The sequence below is a fragment of the Mytilus galloprovincialis genome, chromosome 10, assembly GCF_965363235.1.
Source record: "Mytilus galloprovincialis chromosome 10, xbMytGall1.hap1.1, whole genome shotgun sequence".
NCBI classification, from domain to species: Eukaryota; Metazoa; Mollusca; class Bivalvia; order Mytilida; family Mytilidae; genus Mytilus; species Mytilus galloprovincialis.
The window spans coordinates 30,686,057-30,709,108 of record NC_134847.1 but is presented as its reverse complement, the minus strand read 5'-3'; the positions used below and the strand labels follow the sequence as shown (position 1 = coordinate 30,709,108).

At 30.7% G+C, this 23,052-nt stretch overlaps 1 protein-coding gene across 3 annotated transcripts; it reads left to right on the top strand.

Moving 5' to 3' along the window:
• Window positions 1–2,510: 2,510 nt before the first annotated feature.
• On the top strand, window positions 2,511–16,007 carry LOC143047363 (fibrinogen-like protein A). 3 transcript variants are annotated; one of them, XM_076220399.1, is made up of 9 exons: window positions 2,511–2,651; window positions 5,666–5,734; window positions 8,987–9,058; window positions 9,541–9,612; window positions 10,587–10,637; window positions 11,081–11,229; window positions 13,232–13,335; window positions 14,433–14,593; window positions 15,741–16,007. In XM_076220399.1, exons 1-9 carry the CDS (start codon window positions 2,573–2,575, stop codon window positions 15,956–15,958), a joined length of 975 nt encoding a protein of 324 aa, XP_076076514.1. In that variant the 5' UTR covers window positions 2,511–2,572; the 3' UTR covers window positions 15,959–16,007. The 3 variants fall into 3 exon arrangements, with proteins under 3 accessions (XP_076076514.1, XP_076076513.1, XP_076076515.1); XM_076220398.1 differs by having other exon boundaries at window positions 10,578–10,637; XM_076220400.1 differs by lacking the exon at window positions 10,587–10,637.
• Window positions 16,008–23,052: the final 7,045 nt, after the last annotated feature.

The following is a 23,052-nucleotide window of genomic DNA, read 5'->3' as shown; positions in this document are numbered from 1 at the left end:
TGTCTCGGATTGAGCGCAAGTAGCAAAATAAACATAACACAAAGAGATCTGTTATGCACTTTGGATCCAATGATGAAATAACATGTTAACCGTGTGAGGCAAAACATCGTGAAAGTCCTATAAAACAAAACATTTCTATTGAATTTACACGATTTGGTCCAAATCTGAACAAGATCTGCTTAATTTTCTGGGTGTACCTTTGGTCACCCCTTTTTTGTTGGTGTTCGTGTTGCTGATACTTCCGTTTTCTGTCGTTATACTTTGTTTTCATGAAATTCATTTATTTTCGACTCATTTGTTCCTTTGGTATCTTCCGCCTCTTTTTATCAATGTAATGTAATCAATACTGTGCTTTTATGCGGGTTCTGTTTTCATTGCAGAAAAATAAATGATGTAAAACTAGTCATATAAACATGGACAATACAAATTTGCGTATAGCTTACAATGCAGAATTGGTTTTGCGCATTGGTGAAGGTCGTACGGTGACCTATATTTGTTAATTTCTGTGTCATTAATCTCTTGTTAAGAGTTGTCTCATTGGCAGTCACACCACATCTTCTTTTTGTTATTCAATGTTTTAACTGCATAGTTAACTGCTTTCTTAAGTTATCTCAAGATACACATTAAAAAGAGAAGGATATTATCTCAAAGCCGTAAGAAGACGAAAAATAGACTATACCATGACAAAGACGATCAAATGTCGAGAAAAGACTAACAACATTCCGTTAACCACACGAATCCGGACTATAAACCAAGTTGGACATTAGTGGTAATAGTTATCAAAGGTACCAGGATTATAATTTAGTACGCCAGACGCGCGTTTCGTCTGCATAAGACTCATCAGTGACGCTCATATCAAAATATTTATAGCCAAACAGGTACAAAGTTGAAGAGCATTGAGGATCCAAAATTCCAAAAAGTTGTGCCAAATACGGCTAAGGTAATCTATGCCTGTACCGTGGCTTTGCTATTGGTAATCTATAGATTGGTGGTAAAAAGTAAAATATAAAAATAAAGAATTCCGAGGAAAAATTCAAAACGGAAAGTTCCTTATCAAATGGTAAAACACTTTTGTTTCTTTCGCCGCTCTTTTTTATGAGTTTTCCTATTTTCCTATTCTTTTCTATTCTTGATAGTTTTATCCAATTGTCTCTGTTCTGTTAACCATATCCAACCCTTCTCTATTCTTAATTATATATTAAAACTATAAACTAGAGATGTGTACTTAAATGAATATATACGATGTAAACAACATAAAGAGCCAATAACTCAGAAATGTGAAATTATTAAAAGGAGATTTTGGATCTATGTCAATTTGACTGCAACTTAACAACAGCAAACAATGTACATCTAATCATTCTAAAAAGACAACGCAAGGTTTTAAGGTATAGATAAGTGTCTACACAATATGCCCAGGGCCTATCATGATCCTCAACGGTTTATTTGTATATAGATTTCAGTGTTGCAATAAGACATCCATAATTTAACATGTTTGATTTTAGGACACAATATTCAGTAAAGTATCAAATTTAAGCAATCGCCGTACTGAAAAAAACTCACATTATCATCTTCTTATAAAACATCGCAAGAAAATAGATCGCGTTAGGACAAAGCTACTGCTGGTGTTCGAGAGTTCAAAATGTGGCAATAGCCTAATCCTAGATTTGTCGAACATCCATACTGCATGATATCTCATGAAATCCGAAGGTTATATAAATTTTGATACATTGATACAGGTAATATCTTTTGATTTCTTTATTAATGAGGCTTGCAATTTCTGCTTAATCTATATTGGTTGTCCTTTTTCTTAACCATACTATATTGACATATTTAACATTGGTTAAACATAATGTATCATAGTTTACTTTCAACTTGAAATATTAGATAAACGTATGATTTGTTTGTGTCTTTTAAGTATATTTAAACTGTAAAGAAAAGAAAATCCTTTTAAAATCAAGGGCAGATAATTATATTTGATTTTTATAAGACGATTGGTTTTTGTTCTTCAAGAAAATAAAACCTTTACCATCTGTTTATTTTTGATATATCGAAGGTTTTTATCTATTCCAAGCAGTTATCTCGTTGAATCTGAAACAATGCATTTGTTTAATGCTTCCTCAGTAAGGAAACATATATTATTGTATAAACAACATGTACATGTAACCCACATAACATGTATAAAATAACTGAATTTGTTAATTTTGATTTATCTATATAAAAAAAGAAAAGAATGAGATGACCCCCTTGTTATAAATTACTTTAAAAGACAAGGACCAAGAATTCCTTAACAAGTGTTCAAGAAAAATCTAGCGACGAATATTAGACAGTTTCCTCAATCACAGCGAGTCGTTTGTTAAGAAAAAAGAAGAGGTATGCTATCGAGCGTATTAGATTCTATATGGGAATTTGAAAAGTAATTTTCAATATCATATTGCATTTAGCTGCGACAGGTGTAGCAATATATTAACGCTAATATCAAAATTTCAGTTGCACGCAAGCATTATTTTAATATTGTGGTGTTGTTTTCGTACGAATCGACGAACAAACATTTGGATCAACACGTTCATTCAGCATGTCGATTTGTTATTCTTTGTTGGTTATATTCATTACCGCTGTAACAGTATGCTGTTATAACGAGGTTAATGTAAGAGGTAAGCAATTTTTAATTGTTTTAGTATACTTATACATTATTGTGTATCTAGATTTGTGCAATATGTCATCTATGATCAAATACCAGTAGTGCTTTTTTTACAAAAATGATAAGGTTTATCCTTATTACAAAAGCGGGTATGGTCCTCTTACGAGGAAATAAATTATCAAAAATCATTTCTATAAAGAATGGGTGCTCATGGCAAGGTCGACTTTTTATTGGAAGACTATTCAGTATATAAATGCGTCACTCATACCGCTCATACCAGCAGGTATACTGATCCTTGCTTTAATTTGTGCTAAGAAATCGAAAGTCGAGTTTGAAATACTTTATGAGATAAAGAACAGCCATAAAACCGCTGTTTTGTTTTTCTACCAATGCGTGTACGAAGAGTTTTGTGTAACAGATTATAATTTGCAACATAGTTGTTGTTCCTCTTACTTTAGATTACAACAAAAGAGATGACTGCACGGATACCATTGTGGTTTTTTTATTCCAATAGCTGCATACCAATAGCGCGTTTGTAATGGGTAGACATTTGTTATATATAAGGAAGATATGTAGCCGCCATCATCACGACTTAGATGGCCAGTATTGAGCATTTTACCGTAAATTTTATAATATGTCGTGCTCACGGTGTTCTCTTTCAAAATAGAGTTACCTTACATTATTTTCAACTCTTTTGGTTAGCTGTTTCATTGGTGGTAATCATACCACATATTATCTCTATACACTACATGATAGATGAAACTTGCCGAGCAGCACGTTCGTAACCTTATATTGCATATAAAAAGTCCGCGATTCAGTGGTATTTGTTCCATTTAATCTGACATTTTGTTTCGTTAATTATAGTCGTCTTTAAATCTTAATACTATATTTTTTGCAGTACTTATATACTTGCAATTTTTCTTTATTTACATACTTACATGAAAAAGATAATGATTATTAGCTATTTATAGTAGTCTACGGAATTATCATGCAAAATCAAAATTCGTGATTCACCATGTCAAAGGCTACAAATGCGCTAAAGGCAGAAAATATTAGATATTCGGAATTAGGTTGTGGTTGGGTTCTACTTAATAAACTCGGTTGTTATGTCAGATCATTTATTTTTTTACGCCTAACAAACATCAAAAAGGACAAACCCTATTTTTAATTATTACAGGTAAAATCAGTGAAGATGAAATGAGAAAAAAAAATATCTTTTATTAGCAAAGATTGATAACTGTGATTATTTTACAATTTGAAGAGATAGCTGAAATATTAGTTGTTATGACCAACGTTTCGTCTACAAAAGACTCATGTGTGACGCTCAAATAAAAAAGTTTCTTAAATCAGTTAATTTATAATCAAAATCATTTTACGGCTTTCAACTCGAATTATATTTTGTATAATCTCAAAAGCTTATATTCAACAAAAAGGCAAATACAAATATGATTATTCGTTACCATCAGATTATCCATTATGATTAACTTTCAGGGTATTATGTACGATTTCAATTAAATATGCTTCATTTTAATTTAAATATGCTCCTGCTATTATTTTACAGTTACTAAAAAATAATTACATCACGCTACTGTATAAATTTTGCCGTTGTATTTTCACATTTCGCATATGTCTTATTTTCCAGTTTGTACATGCCTTTGTCCAGTCATCATAATGTTTTCCTTGCATAATTTATAGATTATACATTTGGCTTTTTATAAACTTTTTTAAGAGTTGCATGTTCTTTATAAGGAACTGCCTTTTTTTGTGATTTTTTATATAAAATAAGTCCATTTGAAATGTTGAAACTCATGTGAAAGTTCGAGTAGTACAAATTCCATATGTTTTTTTTCCATTTTGAGTGTACGCCCAATTTTCTCAAATCCTTGAATTCGCACTAAGGTTCCTGCTTTAGTTATGTGTTTTTTTATATTCTGACCAAACAAAATAAGTTTAAGAACCTGGAACCTTTAATTTTCTTACATCTAAGTCATACATTTAGTTTTGTAATAAATATCTCAAAAGCAATCATACAAAATCATATTAACCAGATTATCAATGATTATGGTCATGTGTCATAATAATATAAAATGTTTATTAAATGAGTAAAATATGCATAAACTATTTATTTTAAATTTTCATTTTGAATCGATTGAATTCTGAATGCAGATTGCACAATCACATTGACCCTTAATTCATATTAATAGTAAATTTTGACTTTTATGAGGTTTTTGCCAAATAAATATCTGTAAAATAAGACAGGAGTGACAAAACAAGACTAAAGAGTAAAATATTCATTGACCTCTATGTACAAAAGAAATCCATTGAGGTCATCAGAGGGATACAAAATTAAGAAACATTATCATATTTTTAGATATTGAATAAATTTTCTTAAAAAGATATGCAATTTACATAATATCCTTTATGTAAAACTCAATAACAGTGTTAAATTTAAACAATTCATGTCATTCAGTTAGTTAGTTTATCTTTTATTACTTTAATGACTTCACAATTATAATAGATAAAGACGTGCATTATATTATAATCAAACTATTCAATTTAGAAATATACAAGTAACGGTTGGAATTGCTTTAAATTTGTTCAACGATTGTTTATATACTTAAACGATTTTTTTTCCTTTTGCGGGTACATCTATTAGATGTAATGCAGTCATTAAACAATTAAAAATAAAGTCATCCAATGATGTGAATTGTTTAAGTTTTACACTGTTCTTGAGTTGGACATATAATATATTTAATTTATATATTTTTGAAAATTTATTCCAACTGTAGATCATATTATTCTTATATAATGCATGTCTTTCTCTCTTATTATTTTGAGTTAAAATTATAACTTAAGTAAACCTTTAGGAAGATTATGGTTATCATATTTAAGACTTTTAAAGACTCATAACTCCTTATTATTTTGAAGGCTGATTTATATATTGAATAAAATTTTTATAATTATACAGTTAATCTATGAAGAGATACTTAAACAGAAAATATTTTCAAAATATTGCATTCATTGTAGGAAAAAGGAACAAAGATGAATTGTCTGTGGAAGACAGCAAGGTAGACGAATTGATGGGCATATTGCAAGGTTAGTTTATTCAAGTCTCTTGGGGTATAGACAAATCTTGCTTATGTAAAAAGTTTATTTTAGACACATGTGGAGCGAATCTGCTTACCCTTCCGGAGCACCTGAGATTACGCCTAGTTTTTGGTGGGGTTCGTGTTACTTATTCTTTAGTTTTTTATGTGTCATGTATTGATTGTCTGTTTGTCTTCCTTCATTTTTAGCCAGGCGTTGTCAGTTTATTTTCGATTTATGAGTTTGACTGTCCCTCTGGTATCTTTCGTCCCTCTTTTAGAGAAACCTCGCGAAGTGACATAAGGTTATTTAAATTCGAATAATATAATTGTTAAATCTTCATTAGATTTTTTATCCTTCTTGTCATGTCTTTTAAAGACGAAATTCTAGAAAGTAGATAAACAATCGTTGAACAAATTAAAACCAAATTCTATCGTTACTTATTTAATTCTTACTAGAATAATTTGTATTATAACCTAGTGCATGTCTTTCTCTCCAAGATTTAAAAGTTAACATAAGAAAGGTGTGCATATTAAAGGAAATTGTTGCCATCCCTAAAAGTGTTTTGTTCGACTAAATATTAAACCGCACGGTTTAAAGATGTTCATAAAAATGTCTATTCAAACTAAAACTAGCACATTGATTCAATCTGGATGGAGAGACATGGAAAATTGAAATTCCTAGATTTAGCTAGGAAATTAATTCAATTTTTTACTTTGCTTTTTCCTCTTTTCAAGCATGTAAAGCGCGGAACAAAAGTATCCCTTTAAAATAGATGAAACCTTCGTGGAACAAATTAAAGCAAATAAAGTAACACTTATCATTTCTCACAGATGTATTTATTTTGTCACTACGAGACGTGTATGTTTGGTTTACTTTTTTATTAGGAAACTGTGCGTAAACAATCTTTCTTTTCTCAGTAAGACTCATTCTTTAAATGGCCATTTTGAGTGACCGTGTGAAAAAAATAAGTATTATTGAGAGATAATAAAAAAATAAGACCAATTTCAAACTTTGTTTTCTTTCTCTCCAACACAAAAAAAAAGAAATGAAAAATAGTTTTATATTCATACAAAATATTATTACTTATTGTCCATTAAATTGATGTTTTGCTTTCATTTCAATAAGTTATTTTTTGTATATGTAGTATCTCTGTACTACATGTAAAGAAATTTGATAATACAAAATAATTTGTTTAACCCGACATGTTCCAAAGCAAATTCTTGGACTTTCTGTTAAATGTCAATGATAAAACACACGCTAGTGTTCTACTCGTTAAAAACTAGCTGTAATGGGCATTGTTTTTTATTTGTCAAAATGCATTTAAACTAACAAAATCACATCTTCTGTCTATGGGTTGCATATGGGAAACTTAATTTGTCTAAAACAAAATTCACAACAGGTTTGGTTTAAATTCAATAAGTTAATTACTTTTCATATATACTTCCAAAATATCAAACAAAAATAGCCTTAATGAGCTTTATTTTTTTAAATCCACAAAACACAAATTGTTCTATCAAATTCAAAATAATTCTCTCCATTTGATCATTACAGGATAATTTGTTTTTAATTTTAATTACACATAATTACATAAGATGTATGTTTCATTATAATACTTTATTCTGATTGGCTTACTGCACATCACATCTTATTCCATAAGCAGTTGCATTGCTCAATACAACTTTTCATTCATGAAAACACATTGTCCAACAATAAAATGCACAGGTGAATTAAATAAAAAATATATAAAATTCGTGTTTTCATGATCATAGCTAAAACCTGTAATTATAAGAATTGAATGCTTCTTTTTGTAACTTTATAGGGTTGTAAAAGCGTTGACCGTGCGCACATTTTTAGAATGAAGCGCGGAATTCAAAATGTACTTCGGTCAACGCTTTTACACCCCAATAAATTTACAAAAAGAAGCATTCAATTCTTAATTAACTATTGACATTATTTTTAACACAAGGGCAGGACATCAATCTTTATGCAAATTCTTCAAATTATCCAGCTCAAAAACTGTAGATGTAACTTTATTTATGTTTTTCTTCGTTACAATTGATAATGACTACCAACATGGTTTGAAATAATTTTTCTCTCATTTATATTAGTGGTATGTCTCATTAACCGATTTTTTCATCATATATAGTCTGTAAATGACTATTCCAATATCAATTCATCGGGGAATCATTGTCAAGGATGTTGGAGACCAACATATAAAAATGAAAGATCAATTTCAAAATCTACGTGATAATATTTTATTTTTCTAAAAAAATATTCGAATTTATTATTCACTATGAATATATGTTGTGATGATCTCTAAATTGGTTTTCCTTTATATTGGATTTTTTGACAGGAACAGGTCCCAGGATTTTTCTGGTATAAAATGTATAAAAAGAAAGGAGTAGGTCCGGTAAGGGCCGATTTTGGCCCCAAATTTCAGTTTCATCTAACGAGATATTTAGGACACTTTTTAAACACTTAAGTGTCTATTTCAAGTGATTCGATTAGTTTCTGATAAAGATTTTAACTGATTCAGTCATCAAAAACGCTCCGATTGAAGCTTAAATATGAAAAATCTAACAAATATGCCAAAAAACGTCACTTTTCAGATGGTTTTCGTCAAAAATGAAAGTTGCCGCATCCGTGTTCATCCTCAACCTTTATATATGTTATGTATTATCATCAAATACAACTTACATATCAATATTATGAATGAACACGAATGCGGCCACTTTCATTTAAGACGGAAACCGTCTAAAATTTAACTAAAATGCTATAATTGTGAAGATTTCAGAAATTTAGCATGACTTTATGATGCTAGTACACGATATATGTACATTGTATTGTCAAAAACAGCACATATTTATGTAGCAGAAGCATTTTACTTTCCAAAAAAATAGCTTAAAGATTACATTTTCACAATTTTGCAAAACTGCTTAATTTTTGGGCCAAAAAGGGGTCTTACTGAACCTACTCCTTTATGTTCAGATGTTTAAAAATATTATGGTAGACTATAAAAGAAATGTTCATTTGAAGTGTTTTCAGGTGGAGTCAAAAACCCGTGTATATTGGAAAAATTTTAATATATAGGATGGGAAAAGTCAGCAGCTTTGCAGAATTTTTATTTTTTTTTAAATGACAAAATCCTTCAGTACGTTTTTATTTACGATATAGTAAATCAAATTCAATATTGGGTATGAAATAATTTCATATTGTTTAACATGTGTCTAATGCTTGATATGTTAATTTAAATTTCAGGTATATGTGTACATGAAAATCCCGATCAGACTGTTAAACAACTGTTGAAGGATACAGACATCATTCTTAAAAGTATGTACATAACTCATAGAGTGTTTTCATTGTTAAATTTTGATTTTGATTTCATTAATGTTTTTTGATACATAACTTTAATTTCAAAATTTTTAATTCAAAAGAAAATAAACCAAAATTCGTATGAACTCCAAAAGCATTACTTCCAGAGGTGTCGAATGTTTAAGCTTTTTCTTGTTATGCATGCATTACCCGGCAAGCCAATTGCCACACAGCCAAATTATCACAAATAGACATAATACGCCGTAGAATATGACCGTAAATCCCTACACGCTTATTAAGTGCAATTGAATACTAGTTTACTTTTCTTTAAGTGACATCTATTTCTAATTAAATAAGGTAATAAATGAACAAGTAAACTTTTAGTGTAAGACAAATTGATGAAGTTGATTAAAGGATAGCTGCATACTAACTAAATTTGATTTTTGATTTTTTTTTTTTTTGCAATGTTAATGTTTACCTGTTTGAATTTGAATTTGTAGATATAGATGTATATAAAGAAGTCGTGAAGAAGAATAAGATGCTAAGAAAAGAGCTGAAGTGGATTATTGAAGGTATTTTAACCTAAACATTTGCATTGGTACACACCAACTACAATATATTATAGAACGGAACTTTTAAAGTTAGAATCTCTTAAATGATACAGGTTTGTGTGTACATGTATATACTTTACACAGAAACTCATTAAGCTGTTTTAAAATGCCATTCTTACAAAAATAAAAAAAATGTAGACACACAAGAGAAAACATTGACAGTTTAGCTAATTTCTGTTTCAGTTCGGTTTTTTATTGATAAAACTCAACAGTAATAAACACTTTCTAAAAGACTGGTTTGCATGTTGAGTACAGACTAAATACATATCATGAATTAAAATTGTTATGTTTAACAGTTATAAGTTTTTAAACTAAATACATCAGGAAAAAAAATAGTTATGTTTAACGTTACAGTTATAAAAGAGAGGCTAAAGATACCAGAGGGACATTCAAACTCATAGATCGAAAACAAACTGACAACGCCAAGGCTAAAATAAAAAAGATGAACATTTAAGTTTTCAGACTAAATACATATCAGGAAATAGAAATAGTTATGTTTAACAGTTAAAGGTTTTTTTAAACTAAATATATATCAGGAAATAGAAATGGTTATGTTTACCTAACAGTTCTAAATTTTTCAGACTCACTATTTTGTGTTATTGTCTCTTGGTATCTTCAACCCAGTTTTTACAATATTAAGCTATTTCTAATCAAGTAAATCATATTAAAAAAACTTAACATCACAAGTTATAAATATCATGCGTTTTTTCGTTTTCATATTCATTTATTCGGGCAAGCCTCGCGTTTTAAATTTGAAAATTTAACTGTCTCGAGTGGATAAATATCGTATTACACTCGATGCAGTGGTAGAATCTATATTTATTTATAGTTTCTAATCATATAAACGGACACGTGTATTTGTCATATTATAAGATTCAAACGAAATGTAAATGCATATTGAATGACTTCAAATCCTTTACTTGTAGAAACTAAAGGTCAAAGAGAAACTTCCAGAATTGTTGATTTGATCAAAAAAGGTGTAAGAGGTAAGTGAATAGTTATCAATGGTACCTGGGGTTGAAGTCATGAAACTTTGCTCAGTGCTCGGCTGAACAAAATCATGCTCAAAACATGAAATCAAGCATTTTGATTGGTTCATTTTGGAGTATAAGTACAAAAAATTACTCGAAAGTTTTGTGACTGCAAGGTCAGGTTTGTAATTTATACGCCAGACGCGCGTTTCGTCTGCATAAGACTCATTAAAGACGCTCAGATCAAAATAGTTGAAGAGCACTGAGGACCTAAATTACAGACTACTGAGCTAAACGTTGTCATCAGAAACTAGGCGGATAGGAGATAGTTCCATATAATTATGTTATATTTTTTATTTAAATAAAAATCTTATTTTTCATACCAATGAATAGTTGTCTCTTAAACAATCAATGCGCTCAAATATGTATTAACTAAATGATTTTTTTTTCATAACCAGATGTATGTGTTTCCAAGAACATGAAAAAGTACAGGGATTGTAGTGAAATAAGTAGTGAAAGACAAGAAAGTGGAATTTATACAATATATCCAGAGAAAACAAAAGGAATTAAGGTTTATTGTGAAATGACAGATGGAAAAGGTTGGACTGTAAGTCACTTTTTCCTTTCACACATTCTGTAAATAACATTAACATGCAGTCCACTGATTTGTTTTCTATGAAATATGTTCGTTTAAACATTTACTCATTAGGAATATATATCACAAAAAAGTTTGAAGAAGAAGAAAACAATACGCAGGTTCAGGATCTGAGGTAAGATTAAGACAGGTCTGGAAAATCGGAGAGCGTAGTGATTCTTTACTTCCAACGTTTTAGTGCCAAGATTTCAATTCTGCAATCACCCCCTTCTTATTGTTGTAAGATTCTTTTGTTTGACATAATCTCCCATAATCTTTCATAATAAATAAAAACATTACTGAAATGCACAGCATTGTTTTGGCATAACATTTTTTATATGTATAAAAAAGACGTTGATGGTAGAAATGTGCTACTACTCTTTTACTCTTTCAGCTGAGCTGCTCAAGTGTTATTGCAAAAACTAAACGTTGTCTTTTTTATTTATTTTCTTTATCTGTAATATCCTTCGCTTATGGTACCCTGCGTATTTACTTGTTTGGTCTCTTCGATTTTCTACATCATGCACGTTAAAAGAAAAGCGAAAGATACCAGAGGAACAGTCAAACTCCGGACGGATAAGCAGATCCTGATCCACATGTGGCACCCTTCGTGTTACTTGTGTTATGGTATAATATTCATGAAAAGGGAAGGGTATTTTAGATACGAAATAACATATCTGATACCATCTTTGAAACGGTTATTCCATAGCAGTCATTCAACACGTGATGGCGGCCGTAAAATTTACGAAGGAATGATTTCAACTTCACTTTTTTTTAACTCTTTATTTAATAACTTCATTCAAGGAAATCTTGATAGGAATACAACCCTGGAAATATTGTATTAATTGGGAGATATATACTCCGTATGCAGGGTCGTTAAGGTTGAGTTGAGGTTTAAGTAAATTGCAGTAATGTGTTATCAAGTATTTTTGATAAACGGATTCACACAAAATACATTTCCGGCTTTGTCTGGCGGACAACATATTTATTATGTACGTAAATTAACCTATGTCAATAAATTGTTTTCTTGTCAAATATATGTGCTACGAATGTTCAGTTAATTGGTATTACCGTTTCTGTGGTCGCACAGCCCCAATTTATTTCGAACAATTCAGTGTTCTTGCCTTTTTCATATTCTTTTCAAATGTACATGTATAAGTCATCGCTTTACACAATGTATTCGATAAAAAAACCTTAATTCTTATTAAAGGAAATTCTTGATAGTCTGTAAACCAACTAGTTTTCGCGACTTTAACACAGATATAAATCGCCGAGAAAAAAATGTAAAAATTGGATTTCGAAAAATTTAGATATATAACGAAAACATTTGAAAATCGCCGCGCTGTGTTAGCAGGGTCCATACGCGAAATAAAGTATCCAGAAAACCATAGAACAGACAACAGCAGAAGGTCAACAATAGGTCTTCAATGCAGCGAGAAACTGCACCCTGATGCGTCCTTAAGCTGGCCCCTAAACAAATATCTATACTAGTACCGTGATAGTGGAAGTCATACTAAACTCCGAATTATACACAAGAAACTGAAATTAAGACTAACTTAAAACCAGAGGTTCCTGACCATGGACAGATGCAAAAATGCGGCGGGGTTTACCATGTTTTTGAGATCTCATCCCTTGCCCTATACCTCTACCCAATGTAGAAAAAAAAACGCATAACAATACGCACAGTAAAATGAAGTTCAAGGGATGTCAGAAGCGGTAAAGAAATAAGTATAATACATGTTTACACAATTATAACAAAAATAAAACTAATAAAGTTTTAATTCCATCTTATTTCTTGGCTGGTTTATTTTGAGGGGATTGTATATATGTCAAACTTCATCTTATATTTCGAATAGGGGTTTTCTTCAAAGAGAAATTTCAGGAACGCAATTATTGAATGATATTTTGCGAAAGTTTGGTAATTAGTTTGTTATATATAATTGCATAGCTCTTTAAAAGAAATGTTTATTAATAGGTAATTCAAAGAAGAATCGATGGGTCTACGGACTTTTTCGGTAGTACTTGGCATGAATATAAAGAAGGATTTGGTGAGGTGGAAAAAGAATACTGGCTAGGTAAGTCAACGTCCGGTAATTTATTCTGTATCACAACACATCAAAACTCATTCATTAATAAGACATCTGACAAAATCTGATTTAAAAGTTTTGACTTTATTTCAAATGTTTGGAACTACAGATTACTGTCAGTCCCTAAAAATAGGAATTCGTGTCAATTTCGTTAGCAACGCCGCGTGCCTGCTTAATTTCTAACAATAATTTTCCATCGCAAGCGAGTAGCATGATATGAAAAATTATCACAAAAAAAGATCAAAGGAAAACTGCTCAAATTAGCGATAATGAGAAGTAAAAGTCGGGTTTAACGAGTTTGTTGATATCGTATCCTGTAAAATATTAAATAGTTGGGTCACCTGATTGTCAATCACAGCTTGTCTAATAAATAAGAAACAAATTAGTTTATGCACAATTTACAAATTCAGAAACGCTGTCGATTATTTTGGAAGTGAAAAATCTCGAAAACGTTTAGAATGACTTTTATGATTGTCCAGTGATTTCTTTTGAATTCCCTGGCGTTATCAAACAAATCTGTTTATGGAAAGGAGGGGCATTGATCTTACATGAAACCGATTATTTGAGTATCATGTTGGTATTCGATACTTGGTACTACAGAGTAATACGCAAGTACTAGTTGAAATCTCTTTTATTTGAAACACTGTATCAAGATTAAACCTAATATTTTACTTTAACATACTCAGTCAGACACAAACGTTTAACTCTCGGGGTAAATACAAAATGATATCACATCACACAAATCAACATGAACAAGAAGGTATATGATATGATTTCCATTGTGACAACAGTTACTGATTTCAAATTGATGAAGGCAACTATAGGTCATCTAATGGCCATCAACAATGATCACAACTTATACTTTACCATGTTAACAGTCAGCTATAAAAAAAAAAGATAACCAGGAAAACTATTGATTACTTTAAGAGCTTATGTTCTATTGTGGAAAATTATTGAGTATACATGAATTTTGTACGGGTCTTGTTTACTCATTTCAAAAGCCACTGATTCATGTACTAATACAATTCAGTTAATTTGCAAGATTCATTTAACTCAATGTAAACTTGACCAATTTTATGAAACCGGTAACAAATATCTGAACATCCTGACATCCAGTGGTAAATATGAACTAAGAGTGGACTTGGTTGATGCCAATAATAAAAAGACATATGCAGTTTATAAGAAATTTGGTGTAGGTGATGAAAGTTCAAAGTTCAAGTTAACTGTTGGTGATTACAAAGGAAATGCAGGTATGTAGATGTAGACTTATGCTTATGTTAAAGAATCGTTGTTGCTGCTTTAAGAAAATTTCATATATCCTTCATGCTTTATTCTCGCTTCAAAAGATCCACCATTCTTATAATTTCGCACTTGGTGTTCATGGATTATACATTTCATTTTGTTTTAAATAAAAACAATTCAAAATCAAATAAAACGAAATACAATATTTTGTTTTGGCAAATTTGATAAATAATCACTTTTATTTTTTTTATTACTAAGATTTTTTTCAATTTTACTCATCGTCTGAAGTAAACTTTACCATCATAATACTGAATGATATACAATAATTTACCAAAAATATGTACGGAAAAGATTTATTTTACTAGTATACATTTACCGCTCTGACTTATATAGAATCTCTTATATAACAACGTATGATTAAGGATAAGACGAAGCATTGCATTTAACAATAGTGTTAGATTCAGGAATTACATTACAGTGTTTATTTTAAAATCTTACACAACAGAAACACACCCTGAACGGCTAAATCTCTGTAATATTCAAGTCTACTGACTAAAAGATGAAATCTGTGTAATAACGGCTATAGCTGTTTATGTTGATATCTCTTAAATCGACTGAGAAAGGATGAATAAAGATATCAATCAAATAAAGGCAACAGTCGTATACCGCTGTTCGATATTCATAAATCGATTGAGAAAAAAACAATCCGGGTTACAAACTAAAACTGAGGGAAACACATCAAATATAAGAGAACTATAATATAACAAAGGCCATTTTCCTGACTTGCTGCGGGACATCTTAACAAAAAGGGGGTATTAGCATGAACTACAAAAGGAGTGAGCCGGGGACGAAGCAGTGCGAGTGTCTCCTGTTTTGCATGCATTACACATTCATTCGAAATCTTACAACCGGGAATATGATATTTACGATTTTCTGAAGATTTGACCTCATTTCCAAACCAAAAAATGAATTCGATAATTCTGTAGAACATTCACTTACTTTTGGTTTAAGATATTTCCTTGTAATGGCTGGCGTTCATTTTCTTGTAGGAAAATGATGTTTTATGAATTACCGTCGAAATGTATCAATAATTTACGTAACAAATGAGAAAAAATTCTTAAATGACATATTTTGCATGTATCATAAATATTTTAGGAGATTACTTGAGTTACAACAATGGTAAATACTTCAGCACCAAGGACCAAGACAATGATTCCAGTAGTGTCAATTGTGCTACAAATTTCCAATTTGGGCCCTGGTGGAATGGCAGCTGCAGTAATGTTTCCCTGAATCTTGATTTAAACAAGTCAAAAATGAGATGGATGAGAATTAAATACATCCAATCTGTAATGATGATCAGAAAAATCAACTAGAATAAATGTCTGTAAATGAATTAATAGACACTATGAGCCTGATTACAAAGTTCTGGTTTTTTTTTCTTATTAAGAAAAGGGGAATGGAAGGGTTGATATGAAACAACATTCCTTAGACATTTAGAATGTACATCAGAGATATTCAGTCATTTAAAACAATCAATCGTACGAATGTATCTCGAGTGAAGAAATAAGTATTAAGATTTCTTTGAAGAAAAATAATATCGTGCGATCTTAATACAAAACTTTAAATTTTTCATGTTTTCACGCTAATTGAGATTTTTGTACAATCAAATTCGTTCTTTGCTAAATTAACAGGTTATAATGGATCTATCATTACTATAAATATCATCAAACATACAAAGTGAAAATGTTTTGTAATTGGACCCGTAACGTTTGGTATGACAACTTAATTTTTCAACATTAAAGATGAAAAACATATCATGGCCCTTTGCCATAAAAAAAGAAGTTTATCATAATTTCCATTATATTGACAAGTTGTGAGATCTATTGACCGAGTCACGTCAAATGGATATCATTAACAATAGACAAAACAGTTGACGTAATATTAAAAAAAGACATATAAAAGAATAGTAGAATACGCTATAAACACAATGTTTGTACCCAGAATATATACCCCAAGATCGTCGTGTTTTATTTGTGAAGTAAATATTTTGGAATATACATCAATAATGTCTTTACCGTCACGAATGAATCTTTTGTAAACGAAACGCGCGTCGGGCGCAAATATTAAAATACAATTTTGTTACATGTTTGTGCATCTATGATGAGTTTTATTGGTATATTCCTTCTGATGATCTTTTTAATAAAAAGACGAGACGTTTTTTGACTCACCCCTCGTTAATTAATTCTTTGCTCTAACAGTGATGACGTTTCAAAAAGTAATATGAGGCAGGCATTACCTGTAAATGGGGACGAAGTCTGTATGAATTATTTTTTTGTAACTTAAATACATGTTTAAAAAAAGAAACGGAAATACCGTAACGTTTCCGATTTTGGTTCTGTTGTTAGGGATTTTAGTTGTGAAGTTTTTTAAGAGTTATGATGTCATATGCAATGTAAACAAATAAACGCTATCATCAGGTAGCGTTTTTTCATATCAAGGAATTATTAAAAATGAAATTGGTATTGCATTCCTTCCTATTTTATACTAGATTGATAAACATATATTTTATACTCAAAGTTTCATACAAACGAGCTATCAAGATGTCAAGAGCTAAAACACATCAAATGAACGTGAAACAGCTAATAATTTTGACATGGTACAGGCTATTTCTTATGTTGAAAATGTGTATATCTACTTATACCCTATTTTACTCGTATGATAGTTATTTTAAAGTCCACTACATAAACAACAATGTTGGAATATTATAGCCATGAAAACTATAAAACTTTTTAAAAATCATAACTAGCAAAACATTACACATAAAACTGAAATTTGAGGCTATACGGCTAATACGGATGAACTCGGATTCACCGTATGTTTACATGATACGGTGATTAAATATTCGATCATTATCTCAAACTACTCAAAACCTGTACGAAATACTATGACATATACAAATATTTGATTTAGACTTTGGTTTTAATTGTAACGATTTTTAACAATTGGATATCACATTGTACATGTTGTATGGTTTACATTTCTGTAAATATTGACAATGCAATTTCCCATAGGAACTCCTTTTATGGCTAAAACTGTACCACATTTACTATGAATTTTTGAAAAAAATCTAATCCTAGAATTGAAAATTCATATGCACTACAACTTTTCTCAAAGGTCAAAATATAGGGTTGTGCGGAATATTTTCAACGTTTATATGCCCTGAACTTTTCAGAGTTTAAACTAACACTAATTTTCTTAACTACCCCTACCTTGAATGAAAGATTACCACAGATTTAAATGTAAATAACATGCACAATTATATTTACTGGTAACATTCCCAAGTTATGTTTCTATGAGATGGAACACAGAGAGCATAACTTGGAACCAGTATGTAAACAAAATTAATTTTCTATGAATATTCTAAATGTCCCAAAAAGAGGCGTGTTTTGAGAAACAGCTGTATTTACAAAGTGCAACCTCCAAGTGACTTTGTACAAAAAATCGCTCTGATTCAAACAAAAAAATTATTGTAACTGACATTATCAATATGCTTGATTTCGTGATTGACAGCATATTTGTTAAGCTTGGATGAATTGTTTTTCAACAAACACTCGGCATTTGGGATTTTGTTTGGGAATGATGTAAATATAAAGGCAACAGTAGTTTACCGCTGTTCAAAATTCATAAAGCGATTGAGAAAAAAAATCTGGGTTACACACTAAAACTGAGGGAAACATCAAATATAAGAGGAAGACCAGGACAAAACAGAAACACAACATTAAAATGTAACACACATAGAAACGAACTATGATATAACAATGGCCATTTTCCTGACTTGGTACAGTAAAAATAGTACAAAATGTATGTTTTATATTCAGACTGTTACTAAACATTGTGTTATTTTACCATAAGAACATATCTGTGCTTGTATATGTGTATATCTGCTTATCTTTTTTTTTATTATAACACTTAATTAAATCTAAATCATTCAATATAAATTTGAGAGTTCTTTATTTAAATGTTGTTCTTGTAGTAAACATTTTGGCTAACAGAATTGAACATTCACTGCTTGCTTGTTCATCGTCGCGGAAATTGTCGTTTGAAACTGGCCATTGTATCATTCAATGTACAGCTCTGATAAACTCAACCAAACAGCGTTTTCCTCATTGATTTTTGATATGATAGATCAAAATTAAAAACATTTTGAGAACAAATTTATGTCTGTGTGTGGTTTTTAAAAATAACAACATTGAGTTATTTTAAAAAAATATATTGCATTGTTTTTGAAAAGGATTTAACCCCAAGTAAAGGACGAACAGCTATTTCAAGGCGACCAGTTTTATTGTTGTAGAAAACCACAGAACCCGGCAAAACTTACAACTCTTGTCGACCAAGATCGCGATCGTATTTGATTTTTATTTTATACTTCTAACTCCTGCGCGTATTGTAGATATATTTATTAAAATCAGTCAACCATGCACTGTTACCAGTCAATCAGTAAATACCGAACGTTGACAACTTTCAGAAGTATGGTTTTCTTCTGAGTATATATCATATGTAAAGGAAATAAAACTGAATTTGCAGCTTCCTCTAATCAGTACTCGGTTTGGCTGTTCTTATGATGACGTGTTTGTGTTACGTTTGTCAACCTTGAATCGTAATGGAGACTAATACAACCTGGTAGAAATAGACATATTCTGGTCAATATTATAACAGATTAATGCAAGAAGATGTAGAATGTATTTCTGTTTAAAAGCAGCAGCTTATTGACATAAAAAAAATCAAGAGATTGTTTATAAGCGGTCTACAAACGAATGTCTGTATAAATAAAGAAAACAGCATACATAGGTCCGAGAACACAGTTAGTGCATTTCTTTTAGAAATAAATGAAAAGAAAAAGAAATCCTACATGCGCTTAACACATTGTCCACACTAGGGAATATAGTCTTGTGTTCGCGGACCATATTTTAAAAATTTATAGTTATCTTTTACTTTTTTTACAATTTTCGGGGTTTACGTGAATGACTTTATCCACGAATTTAAGTGTTCGACAAAATATAACAACCATTGTCCAAATCAAGACATGGAAAGATCCCCATCGGTAGGTTTGACTACTGATATGATCTAGAGAATATATTGAATAACGCCAAATCTGAGAATATTTTAATAGCAGTCACAGAACTACAACTGCATGTATGAGTATACCCATTTTATCATCAATAATCTTAACGTAAGTACTAAACATGAAGCTCGCATGTTTTAACATCCTAATTTTTAGACGGGTGATGATGGATTTAATGTACTTTCTCCACATGGAGAATTATAGAGAGTAGTTAAAGGCCAAAATGACAGCAATTCATCAATACAAACAACCGAAGAAATTATAAAGGAGATTATCTATTAAAGGTCTTCCTTTAATTTACCCACTTCTAATATAGCATGAAAATAAATAAACAAAAACCATCAACGTCAATTGATTTAAAAAGCAAATATCGTTGAATCCCAAGTAAAAGCAAATTATAAATCAAATATCATAACTTCATGTCTTATGTTCTTGTAGTATAATTCATGAAATCATTTTCTTAAGAAAATGCATGTACCAAGTCAGGAATATGAGTTCATTCAATCTTCATAAAATGAATTTATCTAGTTGCAAAAAGCAAATAAATACTATTATTATAAATAGCAATAAAAACATATTACAAATAGGACACAAGATAAACAGCAGAAACCAACACGCATGATACAATGTTAAGTAATAATATGACACGTCATTGTCCATGCTGCCTTTAAATAATATCATTATTTTATATCCGGCGAGCTACATGATTTATTTAGTAACTGTAGTTTTTATGAATTGATCTCGTTAACCAATATTCTTGTCCCACTTGTTCTCCGTTTGATAACGGATTTTTTTTTTTGTCATATCATAATCTGTTTTTGTCATTGTTGACCGCTACGGAATATGGGTTTCACAGATGATGACGAATATGTTCCATATGTAGTAACTCTAACTCCGGTCCCTTTTCAACAACTTGACCTACTGATAGTTATCAAAGGTACCAGGATTATAATTTAGTACGCCAGACGCGCGTTTCGTCTACACAAGACTCATCAGTGACGCTCATATCAAAATATTTATAAAGCCAAACACGTACAAAATTGAAGAGCATAGTTGAAATAGACTATTACCGAATTTTTTATAACTTGTGCAGCACGACGGGTGCTATAAGTTAAATAGGATCAGCTTACCCTTCCGTAGCACCTGAAATCACTCCCAGTCTTTGGTGGGGTTAGTGTTGCTTAATCTTTAGATTTCTATTTTGTGTCTTGTGTACTATTTGTCTGTTCGTCTTTTTTTCTTTTTTAACAAGTTGTCAGTTTGTGTTTGATCTTTGTGTTTAAATGGACAGCTGGTATGTTTCGTCCCTGTTTTGCTGTTCTGTTGATGTATTATCGATTCAATGCGGGATAACACCATTTGAAGAAGCCAAACAATAACATGAATAACAGAATATATCCCCATGATATAAATTCATCTCTCAGACAGCACAATAAAGCAACTATAATGAAACTGAGAATGGAAATAGGGAATGTGCCAAAGAGACAACAACCCGACCATAGAAAAAAACAACAGCAGAAGGTCACCAACAGGTCTTCAATGTAGTGAGAAATTCCCGCACCCAGAGGCGTCCTTCAGCTGGCCCCTAAACAAATATATACTAGTTCAGTGATAATGAACGCCATACTAATTTCCAAATTGTACACAAGAAACCAAAATTAAAATAATACAAGACTAGCAAAGGCCAGAGGCTCCTGACTTGGAACATGCGCAAAAGTGCGGCGGGGTTAAACATGTTTGTGAGATCTCAACCCTTCCCATATACCTCTAGCCAATGTAGAAAAGTAAACGCATAACAATACGCACATTAAAATTCAGTTCAAGAGAAGTCCGAGTCTGATGTCAGAAGATGTAGCCAAAGAAAATAAACAAAATGACAATAATACATAAATAACAACAGACTACTAGCAGTTAACTGACATGCCAGCTCCACACTTCAATTAAATTGACTGAAAGATTATGATTTAATCATATGAACATCAGGCACAATCCTTCCCGTTAGGGGTTTAGTATCATACCATCATAACATATATGAGAAGAATATAACCCGTGTCATGCCAACAACTGGTTTATACATTTAAAATGCATTCATTTAATTCGTTAAGACATTTCACAATAACGCCTATATTTTTAATGATTGCATGGAATCACACCAAGTTAGCTCAAATCACAAAATATCACCATAATTGCAAAACTATATTTATAAAATAAAAATAGTCAACAAAACAAATTAAATGTGTTGTTTGATTGGACAATGTTTGAAAATGAATATAATTTACAAATATACAAATTAATATGTATAATATAATTTACAAGCAAAATGAAAGAATAAGCTAGTGTGCAGCTATCATTTCAAAGTATTTGTTCTTATGCAAAAAGAACAATTAGATAACTAGACATAATTTTGTACTTTGTATAAGTGAGATGCTTATAGCCTACTTTGAATTGCAATTTGTTTATCATAGACTTGTGTTTTATTTCTTAATAATTACATTAAATGTATGTTTCATTATAATACTTTATTCTGATTGGCTAACTGCACATCACGTGTTATTCCGTAAGCAGTTGCATTGCTCAATACAACTTTTTATCCATGATAACACGTGGTCTAACAATAAAGTGCAAAAGTGAATTAAATAAAAAAATATATATAAAATTCGTGTTTCGATGATCATAGCTAAAAAATGTAATTATAAGTATTGAATGCTTCTTTTTGCAACTTTATAGGGTTGTAAAAGCATTGACCGTGCGCACATGTTTAGAAATACAAAATGTACTTCGGTCAACGCTTTTACACCCAAATAAAGTTGCAAAAAGAAGCATTCAATACTTATAATTACATTTTTTAGCTATGATCATGGAAACACGAATTTTATATATATTTTTTTATACAAAAAGAAGCATTCAATTCTTAAATGAAACATCTCATTGTGTACGGTTTCAGAAATATAAATTAGAGAGTACTTTTAAAAAAGGATGAAAGTACTTTTTTGTTCAAACTCAGTCATTCTTACAAACCACGTTTGGTTATAACTTTTAAACACGATCTTGTAAAGTGAGCTTTCATTCTGATATTATCCACCAATGCTAAAAATATCAAATAGCTTTATGTGAAATATGCTGTACATGTCTGTACAAAATTAATATGCCGAGATATAATGTTGCAGGTTCTCCTCCCACTTTGACAATATTTGAGCCATATGCTTATAGAAAGAAAAAATAAATTGTAGTTCGTTTTTATATCACTTAGTACATACTTTTCCTTAAATTGATGTGATATGAATGAGTATAAGAATGCTTTAATTTCCCGTTTAAATAGTAAAAACCAACTGCATACGTATTTTC

Excerpts from the sequence above, each read along its gene's own strand:
- LOC143047363 (XM_076220398.1), top strand. The coding sequence starts at position 2,573 with ATGTCGATTTGTTATTCTTTGTTGGTTATATTCATTACCGCTGTAACA. Across the intron at positions 9,059-9,540 it reads TACAGACATCATTCTTAAAA|ATATAGATGTATATAAAGAA; the intron begins GTATGTACATAA and ends TTGAATTTGTAG. Across the intron at positions 14,594-15,740 it reads TGATTACAAAGGAAATGCAG|GAGATTACTTGAGTTACAAC; the intron begins GTATGTAGATGT and ends TAAATATTTTAG.